The sequence below is a fragment of the Trichosurus vulpecula genome, chromosome 4 (genome assembly GCF_011100635.1).
Source record: "Trichosurus vulpecula isolate mTriVul1 chromosome 4, mTriVul1.pri, whole genome shotgun sequence".
NCBI classification, from domain to species: Eukaryota; Metazoa; Chordata; class Mammalia; order Diprotodontia; family Phalangeridae; genus Trichosurus; species Trichosurus vulpecula.
Genome location: NC_050576.1, coordinates 44,162,126 through 44,180,428, shown reverse-complemented (window position 1 = coordinate 44,180,428; position 18,303 = coordinate 44,162,126). Strand labels below are relative to the sequence as shown.

General features: G+C 37.4%; 1 protein-coding gene across 1 annotated transcript in view; it reads right to left on the bottom strand.

The window, feature by feature from the left end:
• Positions 1-18,303, bottom strand: part of COL24A1 (collagen type XXIV alpha 1 chain) — a 378,533-nt gene that overhangs the window by 14,570 nt on the left and 345,660 nt on the right. The window contains exons 58-60 of the mRNA XM_036755470.1: positions 13,290-13,325; positions 927-962; positions 797-823 (exon numbers count right to left, since the gene is read on the bottom strand). Of these exons, the coding sequence (XP_036611365.1) occupies positions 797-823; positions 927-962; positions 13,290-13,325 (99 nt within the window). The remainder of the gene's footprint in view (positions 1-796; positions 824-926; positions 963-13,289; positions 13,326-18,303) is intronic.

Genomic DNA, 18,303 nt, shown 5'->3' with positions numbered 1-18,303 from the left:
AACCTCCTGACTATTAACTCAGTATGTGACTTGGGAGATGAGGGCATACCTAGAGTACAGCCTACATAAAATGATGGAAGAGATCATAGAAAAATGGTTACCAGTAGCAACATTTATATCTTCCAGTTTGCTGTTAGAGTTTTCATGAAGGAAGCCTAATTGTGAAAATGATGCTCTATAGAAATTTACCTCTGGACCAGGTTCTTACTCAATAGACCAAAGAACAAGAAGATTGTCCCAGGCTCCAGTGGGAATTACTGGTGTGAATGGATCTAGATAGCTAGGATTCCTGAATTCTTAGTCATGTCTATTCCATGGGTCATATTACTACTTTCTTAAGTCAGCCTTTTGCTACTCCATGAAAGACAGTAGAAGGAAATGTACCCATTCATTTCAAGGCCCAAAGCAAAAACCTTTCTTCCCTTTGACTAACAGAAAAGGAAAACACATGCAAAAATTTCCCAAGTGGGAAAGGCAAATAATGCCTTAAATGCTGACATTTAAAAGTATAACTTTCTACTACACACTTCTGAGATGATATATGATCTGAAACTTGTTTTCTCTTGCAAAGGAAAGGGGCAAAAAGGAAGGAAATAAACATTTATTAAGTGTCTACAATGTGCCAAACACTGTGCTAGTTACTTTAAAAGTAATATATCTCAAGGTCAGTACAATATTGGGAAAGCAACAATATGGGTAGTATACACAAAGCCAGAGCACTGAAATAGGGCTCACCAGAAAACTTTTTTTTAAAATATGAAATTATTTTATGTACTTTAAAAAATATGGAACTTACTCGAGGTCCTGGTGCCCCTGGTGGACCCTGAAAAACAGAACAGAGATTTTTTTTCTGTTTTTATAGAAGACTTCTCAAACTAAGTACACATGTGATTTTCAGATGTAAGCCTAATTGTGGGTAAACTTACAGGTGGCCCAGGATGACCTCTTGGTCCTTGGGGACCCTGAAAGAAAGGCACAAAGCAGAATATAAATACTATTCTTTTTGCTTAGGGAAGAATAATAGTAGGCAATCATTATCTTTCCTTCATAGGCAGCCAAAAGAAAATTGCAAAATCGACTCAATGCTTTGAAATAAATGAAGGTCTTTCTCTTGTCCTTTCCCATAGCTTATATTCTATTGCAAAATCCCTTAATTTGGACAGCTGACTTTTGGGAGGAAGGCATTTCCTCCCTTTAGTGAATAAGCTACACACACACACACACACACACACACACACAAGAAGAAGGAGGCACAAATCTTTACCATATCAAGAGCTATATCTAGCAGACATGGTACTTAAGGCAACAGCCACAAAATGAGCCTGAGCCAAGAGCACACATTTTAAGACTAATTCTTTTGGGGAGGGGAAGAGATACTAGGGGAGGATCTTGGACCTCAGAACAGAGTCCTGGGGATGTAGACAGAGATCCTTGGATTCCAACTATGTCTCATAAAGCTCCTACTAGGGAGGGGATGATGTAGAACTGGGCAAAGAAAATGTTACCTGGGACATGGGGGTGGAGACAAGAGTTAGGGAATATAACATCTGCTAGCTTCCTATTTTAACCAATTATTCTTGCTAACTAGGCATAACACTCAGTAGCTTCCTCCTGTTGAGTGAGTACATGTGTTGTCAGTCACTCTAAATCTTGGCATCTGGTGGCAAAGCTATAATTGTCCTGCCCCTGGTTACAACTTTATCCATTGGGGGAGGGATGAAGCTTGGCCTCTTTATTTTCAAATTTTCTGGAGGTTCAGAAAAAATACTCGGAGTCAATTTGCATGGTTTTGCCCTGTTACCACAGAAGAAGGCAGAAAATAGAGCGTATGAGTACCCTCCAAACTCCCAAAAGACTTACTGAGAAATTCCTATTGAGTGACAGGGACACTGCCGAGATTTTTGGAGAAAAGGGGACATATGGAATCAGTGCATCCTGTGCTAGGTACTGAGAATATGAAGAAAAAAGCAAAAACCAGTTCTTGCTCTGAAGGAGGACATTCTAATGGGTAAGGCAATATGTCCAGAAACTGGTGTACACAAGATACACACAGATCTATGGAAGATAACTTTAGGGGAGAAGGCACTAGTAACTAGGGGGAACCCAACCCAATATCCCTTCTGAGCTTGAGCCTGAAACAAGAAGATCTCAAATAGACAAGAGACACTTCGGCCCTGACCTTTTAATTCTAAAGAGCTATAACTAAGTATATAGTCACTCAGTATCACAACTCTTGAAGGGCTGGCACCATCTTGTGGGAAAGAAATCGAACACCAGGAAACGGGGATAGTAACCAGACAAACAAAGATAGCAACAGAGCGAAAGAGTGTCAGTGGGGAAGACTGGCCATTGTGACCAGAAGCCTGAGCAGCAAAACTGAGGATGAAACTCAAGGAATACAGATGAGAGGAATAGACTAGTATGGCCAGGAACCAGAACCATATAGTGATGGAGTGATGACCACAGGAATAGAGGAGGAGTTGGTTAAGAAGTAAATGAGGTGCTAGGGAAAAGAGGGCCCTATTTAGGGCAATACTATTAAGGCAGCAGTACCGGCCCTTAGAAGTGTTTGGAAATAGGGAGGCCTTTCTTGAATTCTAAACAAACCCAGAGTTCTTTCCCCTTTGGGAGGCGGCACCACTAGACCTAACAAGGACAACCTGGGAGTGGAGGCCCAAAGTAAAAAGAAATCGGGTTTTCTATGCTCTTGGGTCCAAGTCCTTTCTAAATCACTAATGGATTAAATAAAACCTGTTTGGTTTGGTGCCTTGTAAATCTGAGTGTTTCAGTTAATGAGGTATGGGCCACTCTTTGAGGAATAAATGCTTGTTTTCAGATGGGTTGGGGTAATAGATCCAGATTAGTGAGAGGAATGATTTAATGATTAACCTTTGAGGTGTTTCAGGTACTGCTGAATGTGCATAGGGACAGAAGAGTCAACAAGAGAGGCAAAGAGCCTTCTTATTGTACCTAACCAGGTCAGGGAGAAGTCTCTGAGGCAGGATTACTAATGTATGTGTGTAAGCATGCATTCACACACACATAAATATGCATATGCATGCATGTGTGTGTGTGTGTGTGTGTGTGTGTGTGTGTGTGTATCTAGTGAGGGGCTGGATCTGTGATTTTATTGATGCATGGAGATCTCACCATCTATCTCCTGCTGGAATCGTTCTTGGCAATTTTTTTTCTGCTTCCATTTTTTTGCCCAAACGTACCTTTATAAAGCATTTGCCAGAATCCTTGGAACATGAAACAAATTACACTTTAACACTAGGATACTTTTTTGCTAATGAGACCCACTTTTACTTTTCTTGATTTTGCTTCACTAATCTTTGCAAGGTCCTTTGCTTCATCTTGTTACAAAAAAGTAACATTTTTGCTAGAGTCAGTATATTTTGTAATCTTTCAAAACTTAGTCTGCTGACAATAAATCTGCAACTAGTAATTTTTTTCTTTTTCTTTTTTTTTTGCAACAGGAATAAGAAGACTGACTGCATAAAGGGACAAAGACTTTGAAAGACCGATTTTAAATACAGTTCTCAGGCAGGATAGCGGAAAGACAGAGGCAGAATTGCTTTTAAAGAAAATCATTTTGGCAGCAGTTTAGAATAGAAAGTAAGGAAATGTGTTTTTTTCCCCCAATAGGCAGCAAAGGAGAGAGGGAGCCACAAATCAGTGGTGGAAAAGACCTGTCTTCAATCAAGATTAGGTTACACAAATGTCAAATTACAGAAGGTGTGAAAGTTTAATGTTCTTTCCAAGAAAATTCAAATTTCCCTGGTAGCCAATGAGTTATAATTTTCTTTGTATTTTTCCTGTTGGTGGATAACACTATAATCTTACTGTAACTTGGTTTTTAGAGCAACGAGACAATATAAATTCCTAAAACAACTTTCCAGAAAATTTGACTGAACACTGTATTTCCAATATTTCTACAAAGAGGTAGTGTAGCTCAATTTGCTTTGATTTCCAAACGCGTTCCTAATAAAATTCTGTTCAAAAAGGTCCATTTGTAATATTACTATCTGAGACAGGCCCCTTGGGTATATTACATTTCAAAATACAGTAAATCTTTAGGAGTCTTTAGTCAATTAATTATTTAAACGATCACTTTAAACATAAAACCCTTCATAGAATGCATTGAGAAGTCCCTAATGACACTTTAAGAAATGCTACTAGTTTTTCTTTTAACCCAGCAACAACATAAAGTTAATTGGAAATTTTCATGAATTAACTTAACATTCCCCAGGAATTACAGGTTTACCTTTATAAATCAACATCAACTCTAATGAGATTAAAGGAAAGAAGTAACAAATGCACAAAAATCAGTTCTTTTACATTAAAAAAGAGAATAAGCTAATTATTTCATTGTTTCCATTAACATTTTTAAGCAGTTAACTGAATTGTTGAAAGCAAAGGCCAAGCTCCTGGTTGTTCTTAGGTATTTGGTATAAAACTTTCTGAATTGAAACAAATACAGTATTCAGCAAAAAGATGCTATATAATAGCTTAGAAAATTATACTTTAGTGGCTTCTTTCTCATTATCTAATCAGATTATCTTATCCTAGGCCTCCCCTCTCAATTTTGTGGAGGATTTTTCCCCCTGGTTAATTTCTCATTATTTATAAATAATATTAGATGGTTGAGAAAAGGAAAGAGAATCTCTGAGTGGGAAGGAGACTATAAAGGTGACCTGTTCTAATCTTCCATGCACTAGGTACTTAAGAAATGCTAGTTGGCTAACCACTGTACAATCTAGCTTTTTAGTTTCTGCTTTAAGTCTTCCAATGATATGTCCATTACTCATTAGCTCACAAGGCTGTCTCTTCTATCGCTGTACTGCTCTGTTCTTCCTTATTTTAAGTTCACTGATAATTCACTGGTTGGTCCCATTTCTGTCTTCCATATATTAGCCTTTCAACTATCTTGTCCTGCATATATTTTCCAGGCTAAAGAAACTGGTATATATACCTCATATGAGATAACTTCCAAGTCATCGACCATCTTCTTCACTCTTGTAAGTACATACTTTGCCTTGTCATTCTTCAAATATGGTGGTCAGAATTGAGCACAGTACTATATGTACCTGGACACTATTAAGAGGCTCCTAATATAATAGCTAACATTTATATAGCACTTACTGTATACCTGACACTTTACAACAATCTTATCTGATCCTCACAACAACCCCGGGAAGTAGCTGCTATCATTATTCCATTTTACAAATGGGAAACTGAGGCAAACAGAGGTTAAGTGACTGAGTGTCACACAGCTAGGAAGGCTCTGGGGCTAGATTGGATCTCAGGGCTTCCTGACTCCAGGCTAGGCATTCTATCTGTTATGCCACCTGTTGATATCTTTCTAGCTATTTGGAATATATGTATATGTATATGTGTATATATGTATGTGTATACCTAGGTAGAAATAGCTATAGAATAGCTAGAAAGTATATGTATATCTATATATACATATATAGACACATATATATGTATGTATGTATGTATCTATCTACTTTCTAGCTATTCAGAATATATGTGTGTATATATGCACATGTACCTATACATATATACACATATATATGTATACTTTTTAGCTATTCAGAAGTAAGAGATTTAATAATGCAACACTAACATCTCTTGTCATAGTAATAGGCATCACAAATGAGAACAGAAACAGGCCATGTGAAAGTATTGAGGAGGGGCAGGACTCCTCTGACCCCTACATCTGGAATAGAACTTAAAATGCAGAAGGTACAATTTTCCTCCAATTCATTTTAAAAATTTATTTATCTCCTATTTAATTAATGGAATAAAACAAGCATTTCCATAATGTAGTATAATAACAAGATGATTGCACATGAAACTGCAGATCTAGTATGTACAACTTGCTATTCCTTTTAAATATGTATTAAAGTTATCATATACATTTCTTTCCCCCCTCTCTTTTCTTCCCTTCTCCCACCATAGAGATGGCTATACAAATATGTATATATGTAAAATCATTCTATACATACTTCTATTTATCAATTCTTTCTCTGAATACAGATAACATATTCCTTCATATGTCCTTTGTAGTTAATTTGAGTATTTATAATAGTCATGTAATACTCTGACATTCACTCAAAGTTGTTCGTAAAATAATATTGCTGTTATTGTATACATTAATTCCATTTCTGAGGGAATAAAGAGTAGCTGTAAAGGCTTTAACAAGAAGGATGATACTATGCACGTGACATGGCTAACCTGGAAGAAATGGTGGAAACATAGTGGAAAATATATACAGGGATACTTTGTCCTTCTTGGGTTCTCTTTTGTAGTGGGCAGAACAAATACCACATTTCTATTTCTTTCTTTGAAGCTGTACCAGAGGCTGTATTTCTCTCTATGTCTCTGTTGTCCAATTTTACCCCCAGGCCTCATTGTTGTCTTTCCCAAACTCTATGTCCCCCTCAGTCTGTCTTTCAGTTACTATTTCTGTCTTTTAACATTTCTCTTCCCGATGTGAGACTTCTTCTCCAGTAACCACCACCATGTAATATTTTTATCTTCTTTTTCTTTGGAGGTAAGACCTACTGACAAAGCAAATTCTTCCCTCGGAATCTTAGAGTTGGAAGGGATTTTAGAGGCCATCTAATCTTCCTCAAAAAAGAACAAGAATCCTGTCTGCAGCATGCTCAGCTAGTGGATATCTAGCCTTGGCATAAAGACCTCAAATAAGGAGGAAGCCACAACTCCCCAAGCCAGCTCATTCCACTTTGGGAAAATTCCATTGCTTGGAAATTTTTCCTGACATGACATCTGAATCTATCTTCCTGAAACTTCCACCCATTGTTCCCAGTTTCGCCTTCTAGGACTAAGTGGAAGAAGTCAAATCCTGTTCTATATAATAACCCTACAAATACTCAGAAAGCTATTATGTCCCATTCCCTGTTAGTTATCTCTTCTCCAGGCTAAACACCTTGTAATTCCTTCAAATGATTTCTTTATGAATGAATGAACTTAAAAAGTATTCTTTTAAGCAGTTTCTATACTATGGAATGAACTGTATGTCAATTCAAGGTGGATAAGTGCAGTAGGTTAGCTGCACAACACACAGAAGAAAGCGAACACAGTAGAATGGTGCTCAATAAACCCAAAGACTCCAGATACTGGGTAAGGATTCACTCTGATAAAAACTACTGGGTAGTCTGGCAGAAATTAGGTATAGATCAACATCTTCTACCATATTCCAAGATTAGCTCCAAATAGATACATGACTTAGACATAAAGAGTGACATCATAAATCCATTAGAGGAAAAAGGAAGAAATTGCTTTTTGCATCATATTGCCCAACAAGGAACAGAGCATCATGATAAAATGGATGGTTCTGATTACATAAAATTAAAAAGAAAGAGAACGATGACTCATATATACAAAATATAGTGGATCTTTTTGTTATGGCAAAGAACCAGAAACTAAGGAGGTTTCTATTTTTTGGAGAATGGTTAGATAAATTAGAGCATATGAATGTAAGGAAGGAAGGAAACAGGCATTTACTAAGAACCTACTATGTGCCAACAATGTACTAAAGCTCTTTACAGATATTGTCTCACTTGATCCTCACAACAACCCTGGGAGTAGGTGTTATTATTATTCTCATATTACAATTGAGGCAGATAGAGATTAAATGACTTGCTCAGAGTCAAATGTCTCTTAAGTATCTGAGGCTGAATTTGAACTCAGGCTTTCCTGACTCCAGGCACAGTGCTCTATCCACTGAACCACCTAGATGACCCTAACAAAATATTATTGTACAGTAAAAAATGACATAATTGATGGTTTCAGAGAAACCTGTATAGACTCTTGTGAACAGAAACAAAATACAATGAGCAGAAATGGGAAAACAATTGATATAATAACATCATAATAAAGAAGCACAATTTGAAAGACTTGAGGACTTGGATCGATTCAATGACAAAGAGGTCAGTGATCAAGAGGCATGATGATGAGGGATGCTGCTGTTGCTGCTGCTGCTGCATGTTATCTACAGAGGTGACAGACTCAAGATAGAGAATAAAACATATACCTTTGGATACAGCCAAGTATAGGAATTTGTTTTGCCTAACTGCATATCTGTTGCAATGGTTTTGTTTTTCCTTCTTTTTCCCAATCATCGTGGATGGGAGGAGAAGGAAGGATTAGTAAGAATGTCACAAAAAAGAAAATAAAGAAAAAAGAAAAGAGGGTTATTGAGGAATCTTTTTTTAAATACAGAGAACAGAAGAAGGTGAGAAAGAATTGCAGACAAGCAAGACAGTTTTGAAAGTTATGGATTGAACTTATTATACACTTAAAAAGAAAAACAAGCTATACATGATAGAGACCTGAAATCTCATTTATAATACTCCTTTTCCTTTCCTACTGTGCATATGGAAATACCCATTTTATTTGCTATATATTAAATTCAGTACTTTTTTTTAAAGATGTGTTCTTTTTGTTTTCAGGGAAAAGAACTTGGATCAATAAGTAGTTGAAAGAGGATCATTTAGCCTTGATGTAAAAAAGAAAAAGAACTTCCTAGAAATTAGTTGTCCAAATGTGTAATGGATTTTCTTCAGAGGTACTAGGCTCCCCCTTATTTGATAAACATGTCATGTATGTCTTCAAATAAGGGTTGGATGACCATTTGTCAGGTACATCACAGAGACAATCTTTTTTCAATTATGGGTTGGACTTTATGGGTCACTATCTTCTTTCATTGGGACCTCCAATCTCTTTAACCTCTCAATACTTTCTCAGGCCATTACTCTTGCTCTGACTTCACTTTTGTTCTTTTCCAATAGTCATCCTATAGTTATCTAATTCAACTCTACGCTATTGTGATCTTTTAAATCCCCCTATACCCATTTCCTATAGCTATTCATCCTCTGTCAAATCCTAGCCCTACATTACTCACACAATCTGCCTCCTCCATTTCTACTCCTATGATGCTGAAAGGAGTTGGTGGTAGAAACATACACGTACTGACTGGATAGACTACAAATTTATATTATCTAACTTCAACTGGACTCTCCCTACAGTCTCTGATGAAGAGACCCTTCTCTTTGCCAAGGTGAGCTTTTTTACATATCTGCTTGATTCTGTTCTCTTCTTCCTTCTCCCTCAGATTGCATCCCTCAGTTATTGAGAAGGCACATGATATAGTAGATAGAGAACTGGACTTGGAGTCAGAAAGACTTGGGTTCAAATCTTGCCTTAGACACTTGCCAACTATGTGACCCTGGGCAAGTTACTTAATCTCTGTTTCTCAGTTTTCTCATTTGTAAAATGAGAAGGTTGGACTTAATGGCCTCTAAGCTCTTTGTTGCTCGAAATCTATAATTCTATGACATACCCCCTTTCTCTAATCTTCAGTCTCTGTCTACCTATGTTTTCCCCCTATATACTCTTCAAACATACCCAAGTCATACCCATCCTAAAAAGCAAAACAAAAAACTGCAAAAATTGTAGATTGTACTATACTCTAAAGCTGTCATTCATCATTCCTCTTCTTGTCAGCCCAAATCCTTGAAAAAACTACAGTTTGTGCCTCCACTTTCTTTTTTCTTACTTCTTTTCAAATCCTATGCTATCTCATAACTCAGTTGAAAGTGCTCTCTCCAAAGTTACTATTGATTGCCAAATCTGATGGTCTTTTCTGGGTCTTCATTCTTCTTGACTCCTCTGCTGCATTTGACACTTACCTATCTTTTCCTCCTGGGTAATCTCTCCTGGACTTTTGTGATGGTATTATTCCTTCCTGGTTTTCCTGACTGTCTGATCTTTTCCATTTTTTTGCTGGCTTTTCATCTATGTAATATTCCTTAACTGTAGGTGTTCCCTAACATTCTGTCCTGAGTCTTCTCTGCTATCTTGAGATCTCTCTTGGTGACATTATCAGTTCTTGTTTCTTTGTAAATGACCCAAAGGTTTATATATCCATCCCTAGTCTCTCTCTTGAACTTGAGTCTTTTATTACCAACTGCCTATTGGATATTTCAAAATGGATTTCTCAGAGTGCCTTAAGCTCAACTTGCCCAAAACCCTTTTGTCCAAAAGCTTGTCCAAAACTCTTTATCTTTTCCCCAGAGCCCATCCTTCTCCCACACATGCCTTTTTATGTGGAAGTACCACCATTCTTGTAGTCTCACAGATTTAGAACCTCAACATTATCCTCCACCTCTCCTTCTCCATTGCCTCACACATCTGATCTTGATGATCTTGTCATTCGCCTCTCACCACATCTGTCACATCTGAGCTTTTTTCTTTATTCACATAGATAACTCCTCAGTTAAGACCCAGATTGCCTAGACCAGAAGTGTCAAACATGTAATCCATGGCCAGCCAATAGTCCTTAGTATGGGCTGAACCAGATTAAAATGTAATTGGGGAATATTTAACTCAATACATAAAAATGCAATAAAATATTGATAATATTATATTTTAAAGTTAAGTCAATATGTAGCCCCCCAGGGACTCTCATGTCTGGTTTAGGAGCCTCTGTTTCTGTAAGTCTGACTGCTGCTGATAGACTACTGCAATAGCCTCCCATGTGATCTTCCTATCTCAAGTCCCTCTTGACATCAATCTAACATCTACATAGCTATTAAAGTGTCCTTAATAGAAGTGATTGTAACTCCTCTACTCATTATACTCCATTGGCTCCCTATCCCTCTACTCTGCATAGAGTTTACAAAGCCATTTGCAACCTGGCCTCAACCTTTCTTTTCAGCCTCATTATATATTATTACTCCTTTTCCATCTTTTGATGATCAAAACTGATCTTCTCTAGGTGCTTCCCACAGCACCATCTACGGTCTCTGCCTTTGGGTTACTTCCAGTCATCCTGATAAATATCTGGTCACTGGATCTAGATGGCTCTGGAGGAAAAAGTGAAGCTGGTGACCTTTCACAGCCCTCCCTCACTCAAATCAAAGTCAACTACAAGTCATGTCATCATTTCCCTGCTGTCATGGTCCTCTTCGAAAACAAAGGACAAACACAACAATCCATATGCCTGGATGTGTTCTCTCTTCATCTCTGACTCAAGAAATCTATTCCTTTGAGATTTACTCATGTTCTGGTTTTCTGCAGGAAGCCTTTTCTGACTTCCCTCCCCCACTGCTAGTACTTTACCTCTCTCTTGCATTTATTCATACTTATTTTGTTAGCATTTGTTCTTAAGGCCATATAGATTTTCTCAAGTATCATATCAACTGCTTTCTTCTCCAGGAGGCCTTGTCTGGTTAGCCAGCTGCCAGTATCTTCCCCTCTAAGGTAACCTTCATCTATGCTGTATTTATTTTGCATATACCAATTTCCATCTCTCTATTAGAAGGTAAGCTCCTTGAGGACAGGAACTATTTTAACTTTTCCTTTGTGTTCTCAGCCTGTACTTGGGAAGTAGTGAGCACTTGCTGATTGATTTATTAATGTCTTCTTCACTTAAGATATAATTCCTTTGAAAGCAGGGATTGTTTTATTCTTTATTTTATTTTTAATTTATGGAATTAATCCCCATTTTATTCTTTGTATTTGTATCCTCAGAGTAACACGATGCCCGCATAAAGCATGAGCTTAATGGATGCTTGTTGATTGATTAATGACCAATGAAGTCTCTATCAGCATTGAAATTATATGATTCTCTGGGACTCAAGGAAAATGGAAGACATTTTGGTCACTCAATTGATAAGCATTTATTAAACCTACCAGGCATCGTGCCAGGAGCACAAATATTAAAGTACAATTTTTTGCCCCACCCCCCTGAGTTTACCAGGGGAGATGGCATGTACATAGCATGTATACACAAAGCAGATTCAATATAATTTTTTGGGGGGAAGACATTAGTATCTGGGCGTAGTGGAGCTAGGAAAGGATTCGTATAGAATGTAACATTTGAGCTGAGTCTTGAAAGAAACAGGATTCTAAAAAGTGGAGGAAGTACCTTCCAGACTTAGAAAATAGCCAATGCAGAGGAGGCAGGCCAGGTTGGCTCTCATCTATCTAGCCATGCTTCCTGGATGGCTGTTACCCTCAGTGGCAAGGGGGCCATTATGTGCACCTTCCTCTGTCCCAAAGAAAGTACAGACGTAGACAGGTCATGTTCTTATTTGGTTGTTACTGGGCATGGGAAGCATCCTTCTCTTGAAATGTCTAATGAAACAATTATTCTACTTCACACAGTAGGGTAGTAAGGAATTTTGTAGAGATTTTTGGAGAATTGGTACAGAAAGAATACTGAACTGAGAGGGGTCGGGAAACCTGGTTTTGAGTTGGGGGGAGTCCATCCTACAGACCAGATATGTGACCAGGTACCATTCATCTAACTTCTCCTACCCTTAATTTTATTGCTTGTAAAATGGATGAGTCTTTTAACATGATAGGATTCAGAGTTAGGAGTAAACATTGAGATCCTCTCATCTAATCCCTTAATTTTTTTCAGCTGAGGAAACCGAGGTGAAGAGAAGTTAATGGATATTTTCAGTTTTTGTGGGAAAGAGTTTAAACTATGGAGTGCAAGCTATAAAATTCTAGACAGATGTCGGCTACTGGTATTTCTTAAAGTTATATATAACTTGTTATAGGGACAGGGACAAGAACTAGCCCTGTGTTTTCATTGGTATAGGGAACTCCAGAATGAGAAGACTCCTTCAACCAATGGGGGCAAACAGCCAGTACATCTGTATCTACATCTGTATCTACTTCTATATCTATGTCTATATCTATAGATATCTTTTTCTCTATTCACCCACATACGTGTGTGTGTGTGTGTGTGTGTGTATGTGTGCGTGCTTGCGTGTGCATATGTGTGAGGCAGGACTTGCATCCAGGTCTTCCTGGCTTAAAGTTAGCTTTCTTATCTCCTATTGTTTCTCATGTCTTTGCATGTTTAGTTAAATTGAGCTTGTTTTAACTGATATCATAAATATTTCCTGTTTTATTGTTGAGTCCTTTTAGTCATGTCTGACTCTCTGCTACCCCATTTGGGGTTTTCTTTGTAGAGATACTGGAGTGGTTTGTAATTTCCTTCTCCACTTCATTTTACAGATGAGGAAACTGAGGCAAACAGGGTTAAGTGACTTGCCCAGGGTCACACAGCTAGTAAGGGTCTGAGGCTGGATCTGAACTCAGGTCCTTCTGACTCCAGGGCTGGCAGTCTAACCATTATGCCACCTAGTTGCCCTTAAATATTTCCTATACTTCCTAACAACTCAACATAAAATGGTACTGAAATACAATTATGAACAAAAAATATTTTTTAAACTTACCATTTCACCTCTATGGCCCTTTTCACCTCTGGGTCCCTGAAAGAGGGAAAAAAAGAGGATTTGCTTGGTATGTTAGTTACTACATGTCCTTGTGGTTGCAAATGAAATTTCAAGAAAATGACAATCTGTACTATTTATGTCTTTTCTACCACAGTGAGACATTTTTTCACTAGTTTGTATAAATTTCAGTCTTCCTTCTGATATATTTAAAAATACTCATTGATGTTGTTAGTCTTGCTATCTCTAATTCCACATTTGACTGCAGCTCTATCTCTAAGAAACCTAAAGAACCAGTTAATTCATTCACTCTAGTCAAAATAGTTATTTCTATATCCCTGGGTAGCCAAAACCTAAACTGGAGAATTCTTATTGCTTAAAAGAAAGTGGGAGTCCCTGACCCCTCCCCTCCATATAGATATATGTGTGTATATATATATATACACATATATATACATATACATATATATATGTATATATATATGTATTTGAAATCCATATTTCAAATATATTTCTTGGGTGGGAGATACATAAAAGGAGAATTTTAAAAAGGGAACCTAATTACATTATGCATTTTTTGGTGTAATTCATCCTCATGAGGAAGAAGAGGAGCTTTAGGTAATCTACTCATAAGCAGATCCCAACAGATCTCTTTTACTTGGTTCATCATTTTTCTGTCACATATACTTTCTTTGGCTGATTAACATTTTATCCTTCTGTGAGAACAATCTTCTAGTTACTAGCTTGTTGTGTGTACAATTACCCTCTTCATCTTGATCAATCAACTCTGAAGTATGATATATTTCATTAGATTTTTGCTCAGAGTGGTGAATGCTAAAAATTTAGAGAAATGTCCACTGATGACCACATGCCTTTGTAGTTGTAAATCTATTTCAGTGTGATGTTCTCTTTTGAGCCTTTCAAACAATGGATAACCTCTCTAATAGCAGAAGAATGTTCTTTTTCTTTCCTCACTCTCATTTATATGCATATAATAAAAATCTTCAAATTATTCCCAGATGCTAATTCCTCACAGGGATTGAATCATCCTTCATCCGCATTTTAATTTTTTTTTATCTATTTACTCCCTTCACTTTTCTTTCAAGAATAATCAGGTGTCCTTAATCTGGGAAAATATTTCATTTTATTGAAAGGTTCTTAACTAGAAACTATTTTTAAAATTAATTTGGTAATTATTTCAATGTAATTGTTTTCCTTTGTACCTCTATGTATTTTGTTTTATTCATTAAAGCATTTCAGAGATGTACTCTCATCCAGTGTGGTTGGGAAAGAAATTTTAGGAACATGACAATTTGTACTATTTATGAGTTTTCTACCATAGCCAGACATTTTTTTCATTAGCTTGTACAAATCCCAGTTTTACTTTTGACATGTTAAAAATACTAGTTGAAATTATGCTTTGTTAGTTTTACTATCTATAATTTTGCATTTAACTTGGGCTTGGGTTTTAAGACACCAAAATAAGCAGTTAATCCACCTACTCTAGTCAAAACAGTTCCTTCTTGCTGTTCCTTCCACTAGATATTCCATTTCCTGACTCAGAGAATTTTCACTTACTATCCCCCATGCCTGGAACCCTCTCCCACCTCATCTCCACCTCCTGGCTTCCATGACTTCCTTCAAGTCTCAGCTTAAGTTCCACCTATTGCAAGAAGTCTTTTGCAATCCCCTCAATGCTAGTGCTTTTCCTAAATTGATGATCTCCAATTCATCCTTTATATATCTTGTTTCTACAGTGTCTGCACGTTGTGTCTTCCATTAAATTAGTAAGCTCCTTGAGAGCAAGGACTTTTTTGACCTTTCTTTGTATCCTTATCACTTAACACAATGCCTAGCACAGAGTAGGCTCTTAACAAATGCTAGTTGATTGACAGAGAAGGGGTCCATAGCCTTTGCCAAACTGTCAGAGGGGTCTGTAACACCAGAAAGGTTAAGAATCCTTCCCTATTGTTTCTCCAAAGTACTGTTTTATTTATCTGAAAATTGCCTCAAGCTGGTTTCCTCTCACTCTCCTACACTATGTCTTCCATCCCTATTAATATCTACCCAAAGTGATTTTTCCAAGGTTATCAATGACCTCCATATTGTTAAGTGGCTTTTCTTTCTTCCTCACTCCCCATCTTTCTCTAATGTTTTTGACACTGCTAAATACCCACATCTACGTGAAACTCTCTGTCCCTATGGAGTTAGTGATAGTTCACTCTTTTGGTTCACCCATCTTTATAACTAACCCTTCTGATTCCTTTGCTTAATCAACTTCCTCCTAATATTTTCTAACTTTGAGCACTTCCAAAGTCAATTCTCAGCTTTTCGCCTACTTCCCTAAATGCTCTCTCCTTCAGACCACCAATCTGTTCTCCTAGATTTATCTAATGTTAATGACTACTCAAGTTATATCTCTAGGCCTATCTCCTCTTCCAAACATTACCACTCTGTTTCCACCTACTAATCACTGGTATTTGAGTGTCCCACTGGTACTTCAAAGTCTACATGTTCAAAACCAATTGTATCACTTCAACTCTATATCTATGATCTTATGATGGGAAGATGAATAATTACACAGCCTTTGACCTCAAGGAGTTTAACAGTTAGTCAAAGAGGGCAGTTAAGTTGGGCACACAGGTAAGTGTGATATAGGCAGAATCTGGTGGATATAAAGAAGAGGTCTTTTTTTCCTATTTAAACATTTTTTATTTGTTATTTTCTCAATTAACAAGTATTTAGTTTCTTCCTCTCCCCTTTCCCTATTGGGAAAAAAGAAGGAAAGAAAATCAAAATGTAAAGGAAAGGCCTTGAGAAAGTATGATGAGAAATTGGAATAGGGAGAGATCACTTTTTGCTGTATGTATGAGGCGGGCAAGAGAATGATTTCAATAGGTAGAAATTTAAAGAGAGCTTGTTTCATATCAGGGGCATGTCTTAAATAGATTCCCACAGATGGACAAGATTAGGACATTACTAGTAGTCCAGTTGGGCTGGAATATTGAATATGAAAAATGAGTAGTAGTGTAAAATATGTCCAGAAAGGTTAATCAGAATCAGATTTTGGTTGGCTTTGATGATCAGGCTAAGAAGTTTTTGTTTTGTCCTACAGGCAATGAGGAGCCGTTTAGAATAGAGATACACATATACAACTGGAGCATTAAGAATATTATTTTGGCAACAAAATAAAAGATGAGATAGATTGGATAGAGAGTGGAGGGAGTTGCATTTTAGAATGTAATGACAATGACTGAGGTCAGAGATGCTGAAAACCTGAGCAACGATAAAAGCAGAAATGGGTGGAGATAGGGGGATGGCTATAAAAAACACTGAGGATCTAGAATTCACAACATCATGGAGTCAAAGGTGAACTGACTGGATCTGGCTACTGATTGGCTTTTGAACCTTGTATAAGTTACACTTTCTTCCTTTCATGGGGAATAGTCAATGTTGAAAAGAACAGAGAAAGTGTTTTTGTATAAAGGAAGAGATCTATGTTTATTGTCAAAAGATGTAGGATACTGCTGCTGTTGTGGCTGGACATTTTGATTCATAATATAAGTAGAAAATGTTAAGATACACACTGATAAAATATGTATGTGAAGGAACAGATTTCAGATCAGATCTGGACAATTTTGGGGAGAAAATGATTTGTGGCATAGATCTGAAGACTTGGATGTCTTTGTCAGCAAGGTACAGTGATGCCTTGCATGTGTGGAAATAGTTTAATATTGAATTTTAAATTAAATTTAAATTTAATATTAAAAAGAGGTAGAGATAAATCTTTTGCTTATTAAAAACTAGACAAATGTAATTATAAAGAAACAAGATGGAGGACCAAGTTGAGACCCTCAAAGCTATAAGTGTGATGCTAAATTGCATCCGTTTTATGGCTCAAGAGGATAAGACCAAGAAAATGAGAAATTATATATATATATAAAGACTGAGGAATAACCGAAAAGTCTGTCATCTTTATTGGGCAAATTTGGGGAGTTGTGATTTTTTTTTTAAGTAAAGGGTGAGTCGCTGAGAATCAGGAAGGTGTCATTTAAGTCACTGAAGACCCATTAGCATCAAAAGAAGACACAGCTGACCACAACTCTTAGAGCCCAGACACTGAGTTGTTAAGCTCAGCTGAGTGATTCTTGATCGGGCAGAGAATGAATTGACTGCCCTTCAGCCCCAGAAAGGGATAGAGAAGTTGCTCTCTGCTGCCACCTCTGGCCAGAGAAGGAAAAGCAAAGGAGACTTGGCAGCTGCTTTATCTTCCAGATGAATTGGAGCCCTGCTATTGTGATCTCTGTTGTGACTGGACAGCAAATTGGACAGGATAGATGAGTAACTGGGCTGATCTGTATATCTCGGAAATAGCCAATTTGAGGAGTTTGCAGTTATTTAAGTTAAAGAAAGCAGCTACATTCATTTAGTATACATTTCTGGTGATACATTTGGAAGATACAAAGATTATAAGCCTGGATAACTAGTGGTGCCATTAAGAGATATACGGAAGCAGCTTTGGGGAAAAATGCTGCGTTCAGCTTAGAACACACTGAGTTTGAGTTCTGAGTTCTGACATCTGGGCTGGCCCCATGTCAAAGAACATACCATTATCCTGGTATGGCCAAATTCTACATAATGTGCAATATAAGGGACACTGAAGGAAAGATTCATCTCATGTAGGAAGGCAGTTCTCTGCCAACGTGGGCTGAGGCAAGAGAGGAGCGCAGCGGAGGAGTCTATAGTGATGATACTGCCTTCTTAATTGTGTTGGAGATGGCCTACCCTATTTGTTGCAGACCCTTTTCTATTTTTAAAGGAACATATCCAATATACCTTCACCTCCAAAGTACCCTGAGAGCACAGGTTCACCATGTCCAAAAAGAATGATAAAAATAAAATAAAATTGGGAAAGAATAACTTGACCTTACAACAAACTGCTCCCATATTTGTGCTGACAAACCTCTCCCTACCTCCCTCTCTCCCTCTTGCTCTCTCTTTCTCTTTCTCCTCCATC